The 11,874-nt window shown below is 38.0% G+C and overlaps 1 protein-coding gene across 1 annotated transcript; it reads right to left on the reverse strand.

Moving 5' to 3' along the window:
- Positions 1-61: 61 nt before the first annotated feature.
- LOC143854593 (U-box domain-containing protein 44-like) lies at positions 62-10,060 on the reverse strand. Its single transcript, XM_077364634.1, has 4 exons — positions 9,881-10,060; positions 5,537-6,108; positions 4,198-4,507; positions 62-1,956 (listed from the first exon to the last, which is right to left on the reverse strand). Exons 2-4 carry the CDS (start codon positions 6,089-6,091, stop codon positions 386-388), a joined length of 2,436 nt encoding a protein of 811 aa, XP_077220749.1. The 5' UTR covers positions 6,092-6,108; positions 9,881-10,060; the 3' UTR covers positions 62-385.
- Between the last annotated feature and the right edge of the window lie 1,814 nt (positions 10,061-11,874).

Genomic DNA, 11,874 nt, shown 5'->3' on the forward strand with positions numbered 1-11,874 from the left:
GATCTCTCACCCATGGAGGGATTTCTCGGATAAACCGAAGATGTGCATAAAAAGAATACAATACCACAAAAAATTATTCTGATTTTCTGGACATTAACGACAGTTAACATCATCATCATGAATCAACGTTTTTTAGAATACATGTAAGAGATCCCCACAATTTTACAAATACAACTTCAAAAGAGCATATGAACATCCTTCTTCAAATCTCCCTACCAAATGGGAAAAAGGAAATATACCATACTCTACACAGAGAAAGACAAGCATGAATTTACGACCCTAAATTTAAACCAAAACCTTAAATTGGGCATCCAATCTCACCCATTCAGAGTTAAAGACTAAGAAACAAAAATAAATAAAAAATACACTCCTCGGTTTTCATTTATTACCCCATCTTCTGGAAAATGCCAGAGAAATTTGGTATCTTGTCGACATGCTTAAGTGCACGCTCGGCAATCTGCTTGGTTCGATAATCACCATTCCGGTAAGCGTCAACCAGTGCCGTTCCGACAGTCTGATCACCAGAAATTTCATATGCTATGTCTTCGATCCTTAGGATCCTTTCGACAGCCCAGATTGCTCGCTGCTGGAGAATCTCTGTCCGGCTCTCGAGCAAGATATCAAATATTGGCTTAATCCCCTGTGCCTCATCCAAGACCAGCACTCCTTGCTCAAAGTCAACCTCGTCCTCCAATAATGTGCATAGTGCCGCAAGTGCTGCCTCAACCACCTTTTCATTTGTGTGATCCAAACATGCCACTAGTTTCCCTACCGCTTTTCCTTCCAAAAGGCAAAAGGACTCTTTCAATGAACAGAGACCATGGTGAACCCGGCACAGCCCAGTTATCGCTGGTTGCTGGCTAAAACATGGGAAAATTGAAAAACAAAAGCCGCTTTCCGGCACCTCTGGCAATTTTGTCAGACGTTTAGACTCTTGAGAAAGGTTCTCCAATGCCATCGCCGATACCATCTGCACCTTGTCGAGCCCATTTGAGAGTAGTAGGTCAGTGAAGAGTGTGGCGAGATTGTGGTCACGGGCGAGTTTGACAGCATCAGGCACATTGGCCAAAACAAATGTGAGCCTTGCGAGAACTTGGACTAGCCCTTCTAGAAAAGGAGTGACAAATCGGCTACGGCTCATCTCCCCTTGCCGGATCTTAAAAACCCTAGAGATGACCAATTCAAATGTGCCTTCATCGAGAAGTCTCCGTGTGAGGCCAGAATCTCTCTCCGGAAGGTCAGCTAACATACCAATGGCAGCCGCTTGCTCTTCTGTGATTGCATCCGTCTCAGAAATGACTTTGATCAAGCTGCTGAGCTGGCCAGCAGTCCCACATAGTGCGTACGCTAGGTCTTGACCCATGTGAGGTGAGAGATGGTGGAGAAGTTTTATTGAAGCCAGACGCAAATCCTTCTGTGGAGTCTCAATAAACTGAATTAAACTGATAGTAGCACCAGAACTTTTAATGGCGGCGACCACATTCAGAACAGTTGCAGAAGAGGCAGTTAGTCCAACAAGGACTTGTATAAGCTTACATTCAATGGCTGGACCCGTATTGCTAATCAGATGGAGCAGGTTGTGAATTATGTCTTCGGAGACGAGAGTCTGGTTGTTGGGACCAATAGGAATGGATTCAAAATCACAGCCGGATTTCACGACATTGGCAAGGACTGTTGCGGACACCTCTTTTAGCTTCGTGGGAAGTACAACAACAGTGAAGAGGTCCTTGACAAGTGCGGGGAGAATCCCGGCTTCTACTAATACCTTGGCACTTGCTTCAAAAGATGAAATCTGATTCAGAGCCTTCAAGGCGGCTTCTCTCGCCTGCATGTTGCCATTTCTCATGAAATCTATCAGTGATGAACCCACTGTTCTAGCCACGAAAACCTTCACATCATTGCTCAGAACCAGCTCACCAAGGTACGAAGCCATCGCCAATTTGGTTTCAGGTGAACCTGCATGAATTACAAGGTAAATGGTGAGATGGATAGTATTAGGGATTTGAAACTCAGGACCTCAAAAAACACAACATGCCAATACATTTATAGAGTTATTTGATGATTATTGAAAGGCATTACTGTAATATAAACACAGTTCATATAAGGATAAAGTATAGAAAAATGGATCAAGATGAATACCAGTATGTTAGAATTAGATAAATAATACCAACAAATGTGACGAAGGTGAAGAAGGGTGGAATCAGAGAGAGAGAGAGAGAGAGAGAGAGGCCATAGTTTTTTTTTTTGGGAAAAATACACTTAGACCCCCCTGTGGTTTCTGACACATTCAACTTAACCCCTAAAGTTTAAAAAGTTACAAGTAGACCCCATGTGGTTTCAAAATGTGACAAGTACACCCCCTCCGTCAACTGTCCGTCAGTTTAACCTGACGGAAAGACTAAAACTAACCATGGTTAATATTTTCAGGACAGAAACACCCTCATTTGCAGAGGGATTAGGGTTACGCCATTTCCCACCGCCGCCATCGCCCCTCCGGCCACCGCCGCCGTCACCATCTCTAGCCACCGCCGTCACCTCCACCACAGACAATCGAACCCCACCCCATGGCTACATCAAACCCACATTTCAAGAAAAAAACTTTGATAAAAATAAAGCCCTAAAACATTAGGGTTTTTGTGCAAATCATTATAATGATGTGAATGAAGACAAATAAAACTCCTAAATGGAGGGTTTATGTTGATAAATCAACAAGGGTTTGAATCAAACCTCAATTTTTAGTTTTCAAGTATGAAAACCCTAATTTTCAGTTGGTGAAGACGAGGGCATTTTGGTCTTTTCCCCCACGCCGTCAGCTCCGTCCAGTTAAAAAAACCCAATGAAGCCACAGGGGGTCTAAGTGTATTTTTTCCCTTCTTTTTTAATAGGTAGAGAGACCATAGTTATGTTGTATTAATGAATCAAATAACATCACAGCGCTCTATATTAATTATATAAAAAATTACAAGTATGCCCTTAGTGACTAATATTGTTGTCTCTAAAACAAACAAGACAAAAAATAAACTAATATCCTAAAGCAATATTTGCCATGATTATGCATAACTCGCATGGAACATCTCTATTACAAGTTTAAGGACTTGCATACACGCAAGGAACATATTTTCACCAGAAATTTACAGTTTTATTAAGATACTAACTGGATTAATTAAGGGGAAGAGGTTGGTCCTCTGCAAGAGGTTTGCCCTCTGCATGTCCATTGGGGGGAGTTAGGCCACCTCCTTGTATTGTCATAGCTCCTATCCATTCCATTAATGGGAATGGGAGGACAGACCAAAATTGTCATCACGCAAAGGACTGAAGTGGTGATCTTAGTTGAGATTTTGTGGTCCATTCAAAATCTATATTCCACCATTCAAAAGGGGAAAACCCCCCAACTCGCCTCAACCAACCTATGTCACAAATATCGTTCTCATGAATTTCTCGGCAAGGGAAAATCTCAGGATATATTATATTTTTTTATTTTTTCGGGTTTATATCGGGAAAAAATGATAAGAACAAAATTATTTAAAAAATATATAAACATATAAAATTTAAGAAAAATATAAAATAAAAAAATCGTAAAACTGTCAGGATAATATCATGATATTATCGCGATATTTTATGATAAAAATGAAAATATCGCTATATTTTTAAAATCTCGGGATTATTTCAGGATTTTGTCGTTTTATCAAAATGTCGCGATAAAAACGTGATATTTTGAAAATAAATGTGATATTTTGAAAATATTGGAGATATTCGTGACGAAGCAACCAACTAACTCTGCTTACAACATTTAAACCATAGTTGTAAATTTCGTTTCGGTGGCCATTTCGTTTTGGCCACCGAAACCAAATTTCAAAAAAAAATTCGGACAATTTTGTTCGAAACTTTTCATCAAATTTCTGTAACTTTCGGTCAATTTCGGCCGAAATCCGGAACGAAACAAAATTTTCGTCATTTCGTTCCGGTTTTCGGCCGAAACGTTTCGTCCATTTCGGACAAAACGAAACGAAATTTACAACTGTGATTTAAACTAATTTCTATAAATAAATACTACCGAATACCGACCATGGAAAAAGGGGCCATTCGTTACTAGTGGCATATAGAAAAAGGTCATTTTATTTATAAATTTTTTAAGAAGTGAGAACAGGACAATAAGCCAATTCAATTTTTCGAAAACAGATAAGAGGCAGGAAGTACCTTCAAGGAGGAGTGCAAGAAGAGGCTGCAATCGACCATTTTCAGCCATCTGCCGCACATTTTTCTCACATTTCTCCATATTCTCCAGTGTTTTATCAGCTTTCTCAACAGTCGAAATATTCTCGGATTTACTACTAGTCATCCCAACTAATATAAGAATTGCTCCATTGACTTCACCGATCTTTTCACACAAAGATTCACATTTTGAAAGTTCATATAGCAAATACACAGCCTCCTCCCTCTCCTGGGAATGCTCATGAGACAAGAATTTGACAATTGTGCGTATAGTGTCTCCTTCGGCCATAGCTTCCTGCAAAATGAGTAAAAAAAATTGAGAGCCATACAAATGCATGCCAATTCTTGAAGCTGTGGAACACAAACAACTGGAAATAAAACCAGCAATCCTGGGAACAACCTATGTCACAAATATCGTTCTCGGGAATTTCTCGGAAAGGGGAAATCTCGGCATATTTTATTTTATTTTATTTTTTCGGGTTTAAATCGGGGAAAAATGATAAAAACAAAGTTATTTAAAAATATATAAGGGATTTGCTAGGGTCCATCGCAAAAGCCATATCGTGGAATGACTGTTGCATGAGAGAGCAGCCACCTCATGAATAATGACAAAATCTGTAGGAAAGTGAGCCTATGTGGCAGCTGTCTCATGCAACAGATGTTCCACGAAATGCCTTTTGTGATGGACCCTAGCAAATCCCAATCTATAAATATATAAAATTTAAGGAAAAAATATTAAAAAAAAGTAGGGAAATGATATCAGCGCTCCAATATTTTCATATTGGAGCTCAAGTTTCTTGTCTTTTAGTATTTAAAGGGCTGTCAAAAGGTTATTACAGTTCCCAAAATGCTCTCGCTAGCCATTTAAATACTAAAAGACGAGAACGGAACTCACCAAAAAAAAAAAAAAGACGAGAGCTGAAATATCAAAACATTGGAGCGCTGATATCATTTCCCTAAAATATCATAAAAATATCCGGATGATATCGTGATATTATCGCGACATTTTATGCATTGTTTTAAATTTCAGATTTCGGTTGGGTCTGAAATCATATACATTTCGGTTTCGGTTTCAATTTCAGGCCGAAATTAGGTTATTTTGACCGAAATTGTAATAATTTTGGCCAAAATGACTTAAATTTTCAAAAAAAAAAAAATCGGTTTCGGTAGGGACTGAAACCGAAATTTAAATCCATGATTTTATGATAAAAATGAAAATATCGCTTATTTTAAAAAACTCAAGATTATTTCGCCATTTTGTCATTTTATCAAAATGCCGCGATATTTTGAAAAAATCAGAGATATTTGTGACATAGGGAACAACCTTATTGTCAACATCATCTTCTGCCACGATACGAAGGGTTTCTAGTGCTTTACATCGCGCCGCCCTGCTGCTATTCTTCAACGTGTCAACAATCATTGGTATTAACTCTGCATTGCGGACAACATGTTTATTGGCTCGGCTTTTCTGACAAATATGTTGGACATACGTTAAAGCCCGCAAAATGACATTTTCTGAACTGCCAAGAGAGAGGGATCTTCTCGCAATATCAAGCTGAGCGACTTCATTTCTTGCACTCCATTCCTCAATTGTATTACGTAGAGCTATACTAGGGTTCAGATCTGTGCTTTTTAGTTCTTTCAATGTCAATGGGCAAACAGGCTTTCGTCCACTCTCCTTGCATTCCTTGAACCACTTTTCAATCGCTTCTCGCTCAAAACTTTGCCCATTTTCTAAGGTAACGGGATCTTTCATTACTTGTTTTGTGAGAGGGCAAACAAAAGAATCATAAATAGGCTCAATGTGCATCCTTTCAAGTTGATAGCTCTCATCAGATTGGCTACCTGTGTCATAACTTCCTCCCCAGCTGTCTGTCATATCTTCTGGAAAGACTACTGCAAGCATGGAAAACATATTCAATTATGGGGTCTTTTTTTTTGAATGGTTAATTTCATTCAAAGAAAGACCGAGATGGTCAAAAGCAACACAAAAATGGGAAGAAAACACATTCAATTATAGGGTCTTCCCAGCACCAATCATCTAATTTCATCCAAGCATAAGAAAGCCTGTCACTACCAGTGCAAAGAATGCACACATAAATTGCAAGTAAGCATTCACTGCTTACTATATTTTCCACTAACTCAACAAAACAATAAGAAAATTCCATGGAATAAAGGATAATGAAAAAGCTATCAAATTGCCCCTTCTTTTCTCTTGTCTTGAAAGAAAAAAAAAAGAGAATCATAAGCTAATTGTTTCTCCCAGATGTAAGCTGGGCTTAGGTGGATAGTGGAACAAACCTACTATTAAAAGAATAAAAATCCAACACAGCCTTTGTATCGTATACTTAGCCTGTCCCCGTCGCCCCTCTCATCCTAAAGAATCTAAAGAGGTCAGACAAGAAGCCACCATGCCTTGGGGATCATTGTAGCAATAAAATGTGGACAGCTATGCTAGTGCATTCCATGTATTTTCATATGTTATTCTTCCCATGATTACACCATTATCATGATAATCTTGAAAGTGTAAAGAAATAGCATTCCTTGGAATTAGTCATGTTTCTATATCATGCCCCCACAAATTTCGTGATTGTATAGTCATTACCTGCACCTACAAATGAACAAAAAGTTTAAAAACATTTTAACCAATTGAAACAAACTCTTTCTAGGCAAAGTTCTTTAGAGAACCAGAGGAATCATCCAGACAACTGTGCAATAAAACTGTTTAGTGTTTGAAAATGCGGCGACTCGGTGCGGACGCGGCCAAGAACGCAGCTGAGTACTCAGTTGACACGGTCATAACTCGGGAGAGTCAACGGAGTTTTCTCTGTGGGGCAACATGTGGAACGCGGTCAAGGGAAAAGGGAGTCGACTTGGGGAGTCCACGATGACGTAGGGGAGTTTTAAAACTATGCCATAAACAAGGGAATTGACTCATGCAACATAACAGAGACACTCCACTATTCAGGAAAAAAAAATCTCATGTTGTTCATTAGTTGTGCATGCATGCAGAAAGTCATCCGCACAATTATTAGGGAAAAAAACTTATTGATCTTTTTGTTTTCTAGTATGTTACATGCTATTAATATTTGAGGTATTTCAATTTATCTAAAATTCAAGATATGTTTCAATAAGTTCTATACTTATTATGAAATAATTTTAACAAAATAATATATCTTTCAAAATTATCATATAATTGCAGACATGACAGTATGTAGGTTTTTTTGGGGTTGCGAAGCCTGGCACATCATATCCATGGCTGACACTTGAACATGTGTCCATGTCTAAGTTATATATGCGCACCCTGCATTCACCAAACCAATATCAACATCGAAGTTGAAGTCCAAGAGTAACAAGGACTGAGTGTAAAGCTTAGAAAGTTTCCATTTTTTAGTGGCCTTTGCATTGGCCTTGTCCTTAGATCGGCAAGTGCTGGCAATGGCAAGGGTTTTACATGGTTAGGAGAGCATTAGCAAGTTGCTAAGTTTACAACAATCAAATAGAGCTAAATTTGGAAAGGAAGAGGGTTGAAAGATGTCTCTTCCCATATATAAAATGACTCTAGGTCCTTCTTCCCGCATCAAGTGCTACCACCACCTTTTGGGAAGGATTTTTCACTTCCAAATGAGGGTTTCCCATCAGCTCAAGCAAGGTGAGAGGTGAGAGAATGCCTAGGGCACTCTTCCTGGGCGTGTTTGGAGCTCAAGAACACAAGAAATCACTCCGGAAAGTCAAGACCAAAAGCTAGGGTGTCGTGGCGGCAGGTATGAGGGTTCTTCCCTCTAAGAATTAATGTTTTCTTTGTTTTTTGTTTGTTTTTAAATGAATGTTTTCTTTGTTTTTGATGACAAAGATCCAAAGGATCCATCCCTACCAATATCTTCAGTCGCATGAACAGACAAATATTTTCAGATGGAGGGTTATTGGGTTCCAGTCCACGCATGCAAGATTACAGTTTACTAATAATCCAATAGTTTTTTAACAGCAATTACATGACGTTTTAACACATTTTCTACCATAATAATAGGAACGCAGCATAATCAATGAACAGTAGAAGCTACCAACAATTCCTCAAAATGGAAAGACTAACAGAGTGACATCTCAAAAGACAATCCTGAAGACCAACTGATTCCATTGGCAGGCTACTTAACTGGCATCTGCTCATCTTGTCTGAATGCACAACTTTAGAAGAATATAGATGGGGCCCATCTATATGTACGAAAGTTTGGGGGTTTCTCTATTCTATATGAAGGGTTTTCCTTCTTCGAGTTTTTATTGTATTTTGAGTCATGTGACATGTTTGAGATTTTTTTTTTGAACATGTCACTTGACATATGTTGGAGGTGATCCCACCCTTTTGGGTTTTTGACTTTTCTTAAGTAAATGAATAAAGGGTTTGTGGGTTGGGTTTTCCAACCTCATGAACACCTATTCCCTTCTTTCTACGTCTTCCTTCTCGTCCACTTGTTCCTCCCCTTCTCCTCATCTCATCTCCACTTCTTCCAGAATATTTCTTCTTACGGTCTCCTTTATTTACTTTAGCTTATGAACAAATTCAGAGCACTAAACAAACCCCAAGGTTTTAAAATTTGGCTTCGGTCGGCACGGAAACGGAAACGGAAACATTCTGGTTTCGGTGGAAATCTTGTAAAATCACGGAAACGTCCGGAAACATATGCAAATGATGAAATTTTAAGATGAAACTTGGGGACATGCTAGAATAAGCACAAATTATTACATAAGCAAGAAAGCCATCTATAATAGCTTAATCACTTCGAAACACCTGCTGATGTCAGCGTTGGCACAGATGTCTAGAATAGTCAATAAAGAAGTACAATGTAATGAAGTATAAGAAAGGACAATGACAAGTCTCCCCTCCAAGGACCCCAAATCTATGTCAATACCACATAGAATTCCGATGTAATATTGGCCCCATGCCAATCTGACATACCATGTATAAGATACGGTTACTTTGCTGTGCAATTCAATGATGTTGCCTAACAAATATCATTCTCTACATTAATGAAATGCAAATCATAACACCTTTCCATTTTTTGTCGTTCCGACCAATGTTTTGAAAAGAGGAATCGAATCGAAAATCGTAACAAGGGTCGAATCGTAAATCGTAAGAGTTTTGAAACTATGGATCATATGATAGAAGTAGAGGGCGAAGATGTCAGTATGTCACTCTGATGACAGAATGACGCCACCATGTCCAATACCCACCACATCCAATACCCTAGAACATAGTTTAAGATGGGATTTCTTAGTCGAGTCAAACGTATCCCTTGTGATGAAAAGTTCACATCAGTTTCGAATCAGACAACCAATCTGAATTCCCAGTAAGGATCTAATCCCAATTCACCATAATACAATTGAAAATTCTACTTCCTTTTACAATTCAGATATAAACAATTTGCATTTTAAATATAAGAATACTCAAACAAACAATCTAGAATTGACACAACTCTGCTCCAAACTGTGAATTTCCCCACTACAACTACTCATATACGAGTTTGAATCCAAACAGTTTGATACCAAAATTAAGATTAACATTAAGCATACATCGATTTCATGATACAAAGATCAGGAAAAAAAAAGTGCAACGAAAATTAAACAGAAACAGAACCGAAAAACCCTAGAAAACATAAGCTAGAAAAAAGTATACCTTTCTTACAATACTCTCACGAAGAACCGAATAATAAGAAGTGCCATGGAGATTCAATATCCAGGAAAAAAAAATGAGATTTTTTTGTTGGAGAGAAGATGAGAAAAATGTTTGAAGAAGAAAAGGAGAAGAATAATTTGACTCTGGAAATAGAGTCGTCGTATTATGCGCGTAGAGATAGAGAGAAGAAGCTGGACGTTGTTTAGAATGGAGACAAGGAAGGTGATGTGGGCCCCACGGGATAATCTTTTCGCCTCCACCAGGATAATACACCCCCTTGTAACGTGATTTGACGTCAAAAAGTGTTGCAGTGGGGTGTATTATCCTACAGGGAGGGCGAAAAAATCATCTCCCAACTTTAAAACAGGTACTACACTTCTTGTTTTGATAATGGCACTCCATAAAAACTCATCAGGAATTTTTCTTATTATTGACTAATAAGAGCATCTTGGGAACCTTTGAAAGCAAATTAAGAAATTAGGTAAAAATGGAGGCCATGTTTTTTTGCCATGAATTTTTTTTCCACGGAATTTTATTTATCAAGGGTGAGAAAGGCATGAAAAACTAGGAAAAGAAAAAACTATCAAAATACAAATTATTTTTTCATGTTCTTTAGCCATTTCTTACTCTCTCCTCACTTGTAGCGATCTAAGATTCCGTGGAAAAAAAAAAAAAACCATGGTTGCCAAACGTAGAACTAGGCCATGTTTATCATGGGAGAAAATAAAATCCATCGTAGCCAAACAAGGAGTGCTGATATCAATTCTCGGTTTTGAAAATTTACAAAATCATCCCTTCCCAGCTAAGATTTGCAAATTTTTTTCACTAGGGAAGTTGATTTAATGAGTGGGGTGATAATTCGTTCTAGATTATTGGACTACAGATTACTTTTAATTTGGGTTCAACAGTCGGTTTGGGCCCACAATCAATCTAAAACGAACAGTGCCTTCAATTTGTACCTTTTAATTCAAATGTAAGAAAGTTTAAAAAACAAAGGCATAAATTCACCCAAAAAAAAAACATCTACAAGTCAGAGTATTTGGTGGTTTAATAGGAGAAAATGTCAGGTTATAGCACAGTGATATTAAGGCCTAGCCGATAAATGGTTTGGTTCATTGAACATGTTGAGTTTACTTAGTCGAGTCCAATAATCAGTTTTGGACTCAAAATCCTAAATGAATTGGGCCTACAGTTGACTCGAACCCAGAGCTAGCTGGTTCTCCCCGAAATGCGTTCAGGCGCAGCAGTTGACTGGACATCTAAGGGTAAAGCGCTGTTTCGGTGCTGGCCGCGAGAGCGGTACCAAATCGAGGCGGCCTTCAATATTTTCTTTTTTACTTCTCTTTACTAACTACTAAGGGTCTAACAATTGATTCCATTTAAATTGTCCATTGTAATATTGAAAAGAAAATAAGCATAGACCCTTGTTTTGATAATGGCACTCACTCTATTCTTCTTTGATTAGTTGTTGATACTTTTTGAGACTTGCAACGACTTTCATTAGCTTATAAGTTGAGTAGAAAATCCTTTTCAAAAAAAATAAGTTGAGTAGAAAATAAACAAAGTCTCAACTAATTCAACCAATTGAGCTATAGTCTAAACTCCTGGAGAGAGAAAAGATAAAACGTAAAAAATAAAACAATTCAAGTGCCTCTACATATGAAATGATTTCTTCTAGGCGTGGGTGCCTGTGTGTGTGTGTGAGAGAGAGAGAGAGAGTTGAACACATGTTGGAGAAAATTGAGGCACTGATAGATTATTTTTTATAGGAAAAGAATACTTACCAATCATGAGGAATATAGTATTGGGTAATCGAAAGAGAGAAGATTGAGCTTGTTGCCTTGTGTATGGAAGGTAGTGGTTGGAGTTTTGTGTGTTTTAAACTAAATCAAAGTCATTGAATGTATAATAATAGGTTAATTTTTTTAATGAGTTTGATCATCTGAAATAAAAATCGTGTTTTTATGTTTTTTTAAGGGATTTGCTAGCATCCA

This window comes from Tasmannia lanceolata, unplaced genomic scaffold (genome assembly GCF_043159265.1).
Source record: "Tasmannia lanceolata isolate RefF3 unplaced genomic scaffold, GAP_Taslan_0.1 ptg000020l, whole genome shotgun sequence".
Classification (NCBI taxonomy): Eukaryota; Viridiplantae; Streptophyta; class Magnoliopsida; order Canellales; family Winteraceae; genus Tasmannia; species Tasmannia lanceolata.

Excerpts from the sequence above, each read along its gene's own strand:
- LOC143854593 (XM_077364634.1), bottom strand. The coding sequence starts at position 6,091 with ATGACAGACAGCTGGGGAGGAAGTTATGACACAGGTAGCCAATCTGAT. Across the intron at positions 4,508-5,536 it reads AAGATGATGTTGACAATAAG|GAAGCTATGGCCGAAGGAGA; the intron begins GTTGTTCCCTAT and ends CTCATTTTGCAG. Across the intron at positions 1,957-4,197 it reads TCTTGCACTCCTCCTTGAAG|GTTCACCTGAAACCAAATTG; the intron begins GTACTTCCTGCC and ends TAATTCATGCAG.